Raw genomic sequence first — 12,079 nt, 5'->3', positions numbered from 1 at the left:
TAAAATAATGGGTTGTCATATTTATAAAAAAATAAGTAGTTATTTTCAATGTACAAACAGATGTTCGGATTTATTAAAGACAACTCTGAAGACCGTCGTAAAAAAACATTTAGGTTTTATTGTTTTCTTCTAATTAAGCTTCATAGTCCTAACTAATAATTAAGAAATAATCCATAAATCAAATTTTAGGTCCTGCCAATAAATCAACCTCCCAATTAAATAAAATTCAACCACCTTCATTTACCACCTTTTCAGTACCGTTAAAATTATTGGTCCTCATTTATCCCTACAAAAATTTATAAATTTACTATACTTTTATTATTTTCCATTACTTCCCACTCTATAAAACCACATCATTTGTTCCATCCATACCACACATAGTGACATAACACGAACATTTTTTTTGTATTCACTGTTGTGTAATTTTAACATACTCATGGATGTCTCTTTGTTTCTTTGTGCAATATTCCTAGTATTGGGACAGTTTGGTTCTCTAACCCAAGCTGCACCTCGCGCGTTTTTCGTGTTTGGTGACTCATTAGTTGATAGTGGCAACAACAACTTTTTGGCTACAACTGCTCGAGCCGATGCGTATCCTTATGGTATTGATCACCCGAGTCATCAAGCTACCGGACGGTTTTCAAATGGCTATAACATACCCGACCTTATCAGTTGAGTTTCGGTTGCAACTAATTTATAAGCATCACATTAAACTGTTTTTTAAATAGTTATTTGACGTGAGTTTGTTTGCAGGTCTGCGTATTGGTTCGGAACCCACATTGCCATACTTGAACCCACAGCTTAACGGGCAAAAACTTCTTATTGGTGCCAACTTTGCATCTGCTGGAATTGGAATTTTAAATGACACTGGAGTCCAATTTGTAAACTTTATAAAAAGTTCTTTTACTAGTATTATTTTAATCACATGTTTGTTTCATTGTTTGCTAATATACTTCGTATAATTCTTTTTATAGGTGAACATAATTCGGGCAACACAGCAACTTCAGTACTTTGAACAATACCAACAAAGAGTTAGCGCGCTTATAGGACCGGAACAAACAGAAAAACTTATAAACGATGCACTTGTTCTTGTCACACTCGGTGGGAACGATTTTGTAAACAATTATTACCTTGTCCCTTTTTCTGCACGATCACGTCAATATAGTCTCCAAGACTACGTTCCCTTCATAATATCCGAATACAGGAAGATTTTACTGGTATGTTTTCACATTTCCAGTTGTAACACCTCATAAAGCTAAAGCAGTGAACTAACTAGATATCTTTATGTTTCAACTAAAAAACATTACTGCTTTACCAAAAAAAACATGGCTGAAAATATTAGTTAGCCACTACTGTAAGCGCTGATAAGGACTGAGCGTCACACTACTTAAAAAAAAAAACCCCCTAATAAATTTTGATTAAATGCAGAGACTACATGGGTTGGGAGCCCGACGGGTGCTAGTGACAGGGACGGGCCCATTAGGGTGTGTACCAGCAGAACTGGCACAACATAGTCGAAACGGCGAATGTGCAAGTGAGCTTCAAAAGGCTGCAGATATGTACAACCCACAATTAGACGATATGCTTAGGAGTCTTAACGAAGAACTAGGACAACATGTATTTGTTGGTGTAAACACAAGGAAAATGCACAATGACTTCATGAGAGATCCTGCAGCTTTCGGTTAGTTATTTAACAAACAAAAGTTTATTAAACTTGTTTATGTTGTATAGTAACATTAGTATTTTGTTTTATTTGTAGGATTTGTTACTTCAAAAGTAGCATGTTGTGGACAAGGGCCATACAATGGACTAGGGCTTTGTACACCGATGTCGAATTTATGCCCAAACAGAGACATTTACGCGTTTTGGGACGCGTTTCATCCATCAGAGAGGGCAAACAGACTTATTGTAGATCAGATTATGATTGGAGCAACTGAGTACATGAACCCAATGAATCTAAGTACCATTTTGGCCTTGGATACTAATAATTAGTAATGAGTTTTAGCTATTTGTTTGTGTGTATTTAATTGAGATGCTTCATAAGTCCAGTTTAGTGTGTTACTTTTTGGAGTTATGTTGTTTTCGGATGTGTCTAATCAGAGTTGGGAGACGCTTGTTTTTTATTGATATTTTTATTGATATTTAAGGTGTAATAACAAGCAAGATTTTTAATGGCTTTATATGATGTTAAATCAATATCAATATTTGTCATTTTCTACCTGCTTTTTTTGGTGAGTAAAGTTGACAGATAATAACATAAATAATTTGTGGACCACTGTAAAAGCAAACAAACATAATAAATCAGAAACTGATTTGTACTTCAATGACATAATTTGTACATTATTGTTACAAACTTACAACATAAGTGATTTGTACATCATTTAAAACGATGAGTGCAAATCAGTTTGCTTGTCTCCTAATGGGATGATTTCGTTCGGGATTCATTGTGTTTGACTGTAACTTCGGAATGACGAGTATCATGAATAAAATAAAAGTTTGTATTTATTTTTTAACCATTGAACACCACCAGTTTCTTTTGGTATTCTTCTTGAATTATACATAGAACACTTATTAAAAATTATACGTTTTTTAAATTATTCATGTAAAAGGTTAATACAAAATTTTTACGTTTTGAAGTGTTCATCTAGAATGTTTATCAAGATGTTATTGTCATTCAGATCAAATCAGAACCTTCAAACTATTCGGATTTAAAGTGCTCATACAATGATTAATCATTCGATTATATCACATGGACCATTAATCTCATTATTTTTAATCACACAGACGTTTATAATTTATTAAGATTTTGAAAATTATTTGGTATTTAATTATCAAATTTGAAACCTTCTTTATGAAGGTGAGCCTTAAGGACTTTAATTAGGAAATTAATTAATGACATTAACCATTTATCATAATAATTACCTTATTAAGATTGCTATATTTATGCAAAATTGTAAGGGTAGTCGTTATCATTTCCATTTCCAATATAGTTAATAATTATGAAAGGGATATGGTGAAGGTAAAATGTCATGAAAGTGATATGGTGAAAGGGTAGTCGTTATCATAATATTCTTGTGTTCAAGCAAAATTATGAAAGGGATATGGTGAAGGTAAAATGTCATGAAAGTTAGTGTAGGTATTGTTTTTCTACACCAATGTGAAGGGCTGTGCCATTTTTGTACCACATCGTTTTCTGTTTGTAAGATTGGTCTGTCACTAACTTTGAGATATGTGTTGGTTGTGACCATACTTATTTCATGAACCTTTAAAGACTAAACAATGACCTGATCCATCAAATATCGACTTATACCTTTAATATACTCTTATTATCCTTCAACCGACATTAAAAAATTAATCAATTCTTGAATCAAAAATTTACTCATTGCAAAATAGTTATTTACCCTAGTTTAAACGTTTGTGATAATGGTGGTTCGGCCATGTATCCGAAATTTGCAAATGTTGGTCCTGTTTCACCTAATACATGAGGTATTAAGGATGGCAATATTAGTGGAGTAAAAACGATCTGGCATCTAATGGCTGTGAGGATTTAGGCATTTCAAGTTTTTTTTGGTGTTGTTGGCCCTTCTAATGCTTGCAAAAAATAAATAAATAAATAAATAATAAAAAAAATAAAAAAATGTGTGGCGGTTAAGAATAATAATGATGTTTCGATCTTGTCTGATTCTGTAGACAGTGCCTCCATCGATTCGTCACCGGGTAATGTTAATGTTACTCGTGTCCTTGAATGGTTTGTGGTGACTTGCTTTTGTTTGATAATAACTATCCGGATTTTATTTGTGACGCTATGTTAGTAAAAGAAAAGAACCCGGAGGTGATTGTTGGGTTACCCACGACGATTGATACGAACCAGAGGTTAACTAGCATTCAATTCGGTTCAGTGGAATAAAGGGGAACCCATTAACGTAATGGCTAACTCACTGGTTAAAATACATTGCTTTCGTTCACTTGAAAAAAGAATAAAGGTGTTGGTGAGTCCTATTATCCTGTGAGTCGTGATGTTGGGGTAAATTTGAAAGGGGCATATTCGGCTTCGATCATTCAACCATATAATGTAGTTTCGATTACTTGTGTCTATTTCGTAAAACAGTTATAAAAGCAGCGCATGTATTCTCAGTCCCAAAAATATATATTGCAAAAGTATTTAAAAAGGGAGCAAATGAAACTCACAATACTGTATTTTGTAGTAAAAATACATATGACGACACTGAACAATGCAAGGTTGGCCTCCGATTCACGAACCTAAGTCAATTATTATATCAAATAATATTAACACGTATAATAAAAACAACAATTATATATATATATATATTGTAGCGTACTAAGATTAATATTTATAATATATATAATATTTTTCATATATATATATATATATATATATATATATATATATATATATATATATATATATATATATATATATATATATATATATATATACACTTCTTTTTATAAAATATTTATATTTATAATACATTTCATATATATATATATATATATATATATATATATATATATATATATATATAAGTTAGTACGTATAATTAATAAAGTTAATAATAATAAAAGACTCATATTTTATAACAAATATGATAATGTTAATAATTATATTAATAGTGACAATACTTTATAATAATTTTAGTAATAATAATAATGATGTTAATGATGATAATAATACTAATAATAATAATAATGATAAAAATGATATAATAATAATAATAATAATAATAATAATAATAATAATAATAATAATAATAATAATAATAATAATAATAATAATAATAATGACAATAATAATAAGGATAATAATAATGATAATAATAATATTAATAATCATAATCATAGTGATAATGATAATAATACCTTATATTTATAACACTGATAATTCTAAAATTTTGATAATAATACTTTTATTGATATTGATAAGAATAACAATAATAACAATATTAATGATAATATATTAATGAGAACAATAATCTTAATAATAATAATAATAATAATACTTAAATGATAGAGTTAATAATACTATAAGTAATACTTAAAAAAAATACTAATAATAATAATCATTATCATAATATCATCCATAATCTTTAATTTATAACATTAGCATAATCGTACAAGTATTAATATAATTATAATTATAACCATAATGATAATATCGATAACAATACTAACAATGATGTTATAAATAATAACTATGATAATAGTAGTTCTAATGATATTAATGATAATAATAATGTAGTAATCGTAATAATAATAACATTAATCTTAATAATAATAGTTACGATAATAATAATACTTATAATAGAGAATACTACCTCAATAAGCTTTAAAAAAAATAAACTGCCTCCCCCCGGGATCGAACCCACGACCTCCCGCTCACCGCCAACACTCTTAACCATTGGGCTGTTGCCCCTTTTTCCGAAATATTGTAGAACCAAAACATATTTAACCCGACATCGTTTTCTAGTTTTCACCATCTTCTTCATTATCCAACTTAAAGCATCGATCAGAGGGTTTTGGAAATCAAACTAACAATTTCAATTTCCCTTAAATACATATAAACAACCACTAATATATATACATAGTTGTGTTTTAAAAAAACGAAAAAAAAAAGAAAACCGCTGCTGGGTTACGGTTCTAATATATATATATATATATATATATATATATATATATATATATATATATATATATATATATTGATTTTCGATTTTGAGTGTGTTTTAGACAATTGTTATAACACAAATCTAACTTTAAATCGTTCCTAAAATCATTCTCAATCTTCAATTTATCTTGAATCATAACAGATAACGCGAATTTGATCGAAGAACATAAGTTGACTTTTTATTTCAAAAACTTTGACTCAAAAATTCGTGATGAATATGTTGAATTGAAATCTGAGATTTTTGCATAAAGTTTGAGTAACACAATCCTAACGAAACTGCAATACTACTTTTTGGAATTGTATTCGAATTTGAGTTTTGAAAGAAAAAAAAGTATGACGAGCGGAGGAACAAGTTTGTTTTCTTACTTTTTTCTCTTTGATTTTTCGAATGGCAGTGTATAATTTTAATGTACAATGAATGATTGATATAAAAATAGAAATTGATCGAACGTTGTAGTGCAGATGGGTGTCGACAGAAGATCAAGCAGGTACCAAAAAAATAAAGAAAAAAAATTAAAAGGAGAAAGGGATTGTTACCAGATGCGTACCAATTGTTGATTAACTTCAATAATCAAATATAAAAAGTACCAATCAGTTACAATTTGATTAGGATAGTAATCTGAATTTGATTCCAATTTTTGTACGAATGATTTTGATAATATTAATAATAATAATAATAATAATAATAATAATAATAATAATAATAATAATAATAATAATAATAATAATAATAATAATTGAAATAACAATAATATTAATTATCAAAATAATACTAATAATAAGAATGATATGAATATTAATGATTTAAAAAAAATGATAATTTTGAAAACTATAATAATAACCAATAATTTATTTAAATCAGAATTTAAATAAAGTTATTATAAATTTTATTTTTATAAGATTAATAATAAATGTTGATTTCAATGATCATAATACTATTTTTAGAGACAATATTAATAATAATGATAATATGTTAGTATTATTAATAACAATAATGATAAAAATAATAATACTAATAATAACATATTACATGTATCAAATCCGATATTAATGTTAATATTAATAATGAAAGTAATAATAATATTACTATAGTTACTATATTGTAACTTGTATTTAATATCATACATTATGTAACGACTATATATTATATATACTGAATATTTAATATTTATACATTTTATATATATTACAATATACACATAATAATAGTTATGTATAAAAACCATGTATATATATATATTACATATATCAATCCACCATTGTTAATATATTTATTCGTTATTAAATTTGTTGAGAAAATAAAGCTAGTATTTCTAAATACTATGTTCAAAGGTTTTAATATAAATTTAAATTTTTATGTATATATTTATTACGTAACAAGTTTTTATTTTTAAATCATAAACTATTTACATTTATAATTTCAACAACTAAACCGCATGATATTTTATTAATATATTTCAGATTATGATATATATATATATATATATATATATATATATATATATATATATATATATATATATATATATATATATATATATATATATATATATATATATATATATATATATAATTACATATCTATTTACAATCAGTTGTTCGTGAATCGTCGGAATTGATCAAGGTCAAATGAATATATGAACACAGTTCAAAGTTTTCGAGACTCAACATTACAGACTTTGCTTATCGCGTCGAAACCATATAAAGATTAAGTTTAAATTTGATAGGAAATTTCCTGATCGTAACAGTACCTACCCGTTAAAGAAATTTCGTCCCGAAATTTGAGTGGGATCATCATGGCTGACAATAGGTATGTTTTCATGACGAATAAGAGTTGATAAATGGAGTTTTATCATCATTGAGTAATATGGATAAAATGATTTGATTAATCGAAACGTATGAATGAAGCTATCACAAAAGATCTAGATAAAGAAATGGAGATTTTCCATATCTTATGACGTAGTCACGATTGAATTCCGAAATTCAAGGGATTTAAAGAAAATCTTCGAAATCTAAGAGATTTGATTCTTCGGCGAAGAAGGAGATTAAGATCTCTATAATTAAATACGGTGATCTGCCTCGATTACTCTGCCTGATATTTCCATTATAAATTAAACTCCTCCGTTCCATTATTCTCACCATTCATATACTTTCTTTCTTAGTTCATACATCCAAAAGATTGTGAAAATGCTTAGTCCAGTTCTAATCCCTAATATTTTCCTAATTATCATTTCTGTCATCCTTCTTTTCAATCTTCTACCCGAAAAATCTGTTTACTTTTAATATAACCTTGGGGTGATACTATTCTTAATTATGCTGTGTCTTTATATTGCTATTCTTATTAATATCCACGGTTTGTAACCTCCGTGTTGTTATTGGGATTTATATTTTCTCTTATATCTTGGAGCTCTTTACCTTTTTATTATCTTCTCGATCTTTAGTAAAGCGAGTAACGGTTTAGAATTCGTAGGTATGAAGTTTTGAATTATCATAATATGCAAAGTAGAAAGAAAAGGTAGTAGCTCGATTTGATTTGTCAAATTACCAGAATATCCGAAAAAGACCGAATCATCAAGAAAATATTTTCTTGATATTTTTGAGGTTAAATAAAATACAAGAGTCGTGTAACATGGCGCATGATGACGGTATGATCTGTGAATCATCACGTTCCATTAGAAACTCAGCATGACTTACTATAATATAATCAGTTGATCAAGTGTCATTATATTATACTAACTCATGCTTCAGTTCCCAACACTACTTCAAAATCATTCATATTTTAAACTCTAAGGTTTTAGAATTTAGAAACTAAAATAGTTTCTTTTATGATGTAACACAGATAGTACGAAGAGATAACTAATTTTGGATAAGAAGAGTTATGGAAATATCCTCAGAAATATCGAAGATATTTGTGATGATATTTTCAGAATTTCTAAGATCTAAGGTTGATGAAGAAAGATTTTCCACAAGATTTAATATGAGTATAGAGTAAGGTTTTCTCTAAAGATTTCATGGGATACAGAATTATCTGGATTCTTTGAATATAGGGTTTGGTCCTTGTACTTGTCTTTAGCCTCCTTCGTGGTTAGCTCAATCCGTTTTTCAGTTCCAACTTTTCTGAGCTTTTCCAACATACTATTCTTTATTATCAAACTTCTGGCTGTTAAGATCGTTTACAGTTTTTACTGCTTCATTCAGCTTTTTCAACATTCCGAGTATTAATTCGCAGACTGGGTGCTTTTCAGAATTTCAGAATGAAAGATCATAGTTCTAAGAGATAAATGTTATATGGATACATATAACTATTGTTGTGGAAACGTTGTGAGACTCACAATACAGATTTGCTGATTTTCGGTAATTGGTATGGCAATTCTTGTTACAAGATGCAGATGAGTACATGATGAGACTTCAATATATAAATATAGTGATTTGTCGGAGAGATTTAAACCAAGGAGCAATGAGGTTACTGGTACACCTGCTGGTAATATGGTGGAATATAAAAGGTTCCCCGGTAATAATAAAAGAGCACGCATATATATCAAGGTTATAGTAAGGCTAGTCCGACTGAAAAGTAGAAGTTGACTTGTTGGAGCTGTGACAAATTTAGCTAATTTGAAAAGGAATTGTAAAGTTATTTTCGGTAATAATAATGCCAAAGGAGTTAGCACAGATATGTGTTAGATGTTTACTCAGGTTCCGAGTATTTTCAGGTACATAACTATATGCATCAATCTCTTCTTACGTAGATGGAGTGCAGTTGGTTCATCCTATCGATTGAAGTGTTTTCAAGAATTATGAAAGGTTTGAATTGTAATCGTCAAGATACAAATGAGGTTTAAGATGAAATCAAGTGGCAAACTTCAAGAAATGTTTAGTTTCATATGTTATAATCAATATTTTAATTCATTTTAATTGTCCAATGTTATTAGTCCACAGTCGATAGTCCACAGTTAACAGTCCAATAGTTCATATATAGTTTAATATATAATATTTGAATTAATTAATACGTATCGTGACCCGTGTACATGTCTCAGACTCGATCACAACTCAAAGTATATATATTATTGTAGAATTAACCTCAACCCTGTATAGAGAACTCGATCATTACTGCATATAGAGTGTCTATGGTGATTCCAAATAATATATATAGATGCGTCGATATGATATGTCAAAACCTTGTATACGTGTCCCGATAATTCAAATGCGTAAATAACAGTATTTAAATGATGATAAATAAAGTGCGTAAAATAAATAACAGAAATTAAATGACGATAAATAAAATTGCGAGAATTAAAATTGGGATAATTAAATTGCGATAAATAAATTGCGATAAATAAAATGTAATAAGGAATTAACAGTTAGCTAGGAACAGTTAGCTAGGATTTTGTTAGCGTGAATTCTTAACAAAATTTCTCATAGTTAATTTGTTGATTTCTAACAAATTTTATTTTGTCTAATGTTTTCTTCTTTATGCAACTTGTTGGATTCTGATAAGTCAAAATCCAAATATGAAATTGAATAAAAATGGTTATTCTGCGGTGAACGGATACGTATATCTGTGGATGTAAGTAGGATAGTATATGACTGTTGAATCAGATTCGAAGATTGTACAATGTAACTTATTAATGTGAAATTTAAATATTCCTCGGGTATTACCTACCCGTTAAAATATTTTCACCATTAACAATTTGTACAAAATAATTTTTAATTACAATCTTTATGAAAATATATTTACATATATATTTTCCTCAGATGTAATCATGGATTTAATGAGTCAATATGATATTAGACTCATTTAATTTACCGTTAGAATAAGAATATATAATCTCTAAAACATTAAAGATTATATAATCACCATGTCGAACGAAGATAAATAATGTAGAATGATTCGTAGAACGATGATTATGCTCAAGGTACAGAATGAGATATTGGGGCATGTGATGTTGAAACTTGTGTTGTTGGTGGTACTGTTGATGCCAGTGATGTTGCTGAAGCTGGTACGTTTTACACCATATTCTCCAAATTGATTACTCGAGCGTGAAGTTCGTTGACTTCTTGTATTACTCCGGGATGATTGTCGGTCGGAACGATCAGATGAATAAGGTTTCGAATTTTGAGATATTATATAATCATAGCGAGATATTCGGGAAATGATGGTGAAAATGGTGTTTCGGACTGGTTCGCCGGTAAGTGCTTCAGGTTCTTCGCCAATAGGTGAATTCGGTTGGTGGAAGGGATCGCCTTCTTCGCGTCTCCATTGATTAAGTCGACTACGAACCCATTAGATGAATTGGTTGATTCATTCTGGTGACACTGCTTTTGGAGCTTAGGTGAACATCCATGTCAGAATAGCTGTCGGAATAACTATCGGAATAGCTATCGAAATCTGAGGGACTCGAACTGGTTGAGGGATTCATCTCGTACGATCAGATGAAGGATTTTCGATAAGAAATAGATTATAGGATGTAGATTAGTACCCTGAAATACATAATTTACATATGCATATATAATACTAAAATCCCATAAGTTACGGAGGAATCTACGGAAGCTGTCAGGCAAAGGTAACAATAACAGATACGTTAAGATATGAATTTATCTATACACTGTCTATGCAATAGAGGCAGTAAGACATGTCTAGACTAAGAATGATAAGCAGGTAATTTCCTAAGGATGATAAGCAGATGATTTTCGACTAGAAATGATAAGCAAAACTTTTGACATGCAGACACGGTCGAAGTCCAGACTCACTAATGCATCTAAACAACTATCAGTTAGACACACTAATGCAAGACCTGGTTCGCTAAGACCACTGCTCTGATACCAACTTTCATTCATGTGGGGACAACCACCGTCCCACCCAGTGCCTTACCAGCTAACCGCCTGGTGACCACTGAGTGTACCTCAGATACTGATTTTAGGGCCTGCCTCTCGGCTACTGCCAACCCTCGTAAGGGATCGCAAGGAGTAAGAGCCAATGCTTCGCCACAGGTCACACTGTGTGAACCTCCTTTACGACTAACCCGCCACACATGGACGCGGTTATACCAGCTCTGATACCAACTTTCATGACCCGTCCTAATCCATCTGGACGAATACATTACATTTGGTTACATCGCGAGGTTCTGACCTCTATATGATACATTTTACAAACATTGCATTCGTTTTTAAAAGACAAACTTTCATCACATCGAAAGTTGACAGGCATGCATACCATTTCAGAATATATCCAACTATAATTGACTTAATAATAATTTTAATGAACTCAACGACTCGAATGCAACGTCTTTTGAAATGTGCCATGAATGACTCCAAGTAATATCTCTAAAATGAGCAAATGCACAGCGGAAGATTCCCTTTAATACCTGGGAATAAACATGCTTTCAAGTGTTAACC

The 12,079-nt window shown here is 29.8% G+C and overlaps 1 protein-coding gene across 1 annotated transcript; it reads left to right on the top strand.

Annotated features, from left to right (window-relative positions):
- Positions 1-436: 436 nt before the first annotated feature.
- LOC139863400 (GDSL esterase/lipase At5g33370-like) lies at positions 437-2,103 on the top strand. The gene is made up of 5 exons (XM_071852035.1): positions 437-671; positions 754-881; positions 975-1,217; positions 1,429-1,681; positions 1,760-2,103. The coding sequence occupies exons 1-5, from the start codon at positions 437-439 to the stop codon at positions 1,990-1,992; spliced, it is 1,092 nt and encodes a 363-aa protein (XP_071708136.1). The 3' UTR covers positions 1,993-2,103.
- Positions 2,104-12,079: the final 9,976 nt, after the last annotated feature.

The sequence above is a fragment of the Rutidosis leptorrhynchoides genome, chromosome 8 (genome assembly GCF_046630445.1).
Source record: "Rutidosis leptorrhynchoides isolate AG116_Rl617_1_P2 chromosome 8, CSIRO_AGI_Rlap_v1, whole genome shotgun sequence".
NCBI classification, from domain to species: Eukaryota; Viridiplantae; Streptophyta; class Magnoliopsida; order Asterales; family Asteraceae; genus Rutidosis; species Rutidosis leptorrhynchoides.
This window is presented reverse-complemented; position numbering and strand designations above follow the sequence as displayed.

What these genes read in the sequence shown, in the direction of transcription:
- LOC139863400 (XM_071852035.1), top strand. Translation starts at nt 437, where the DNA reads ATGGATGTCTCTTTGTTTCTTTGTGCAATATTCCTAGTATTGGGACAG. An exon ending in TAACATACCCGACCTTATCA is followed by an intron (nt 672 to 753) that starts GTTGAGTTTCGG and finishes GTTTGTTTGCAG; the next exon opens with GTCTGCGTATTGGTTCGGAA. An exon ending in AATACAGGAAGATTTTACTG is followed by an intron (nt 1,218 to 1,428) that starts GTATGTTTTCAC and finishes GATTAAATGCAG; the next exon opens with AGACTACATGGGTTGGGAGC.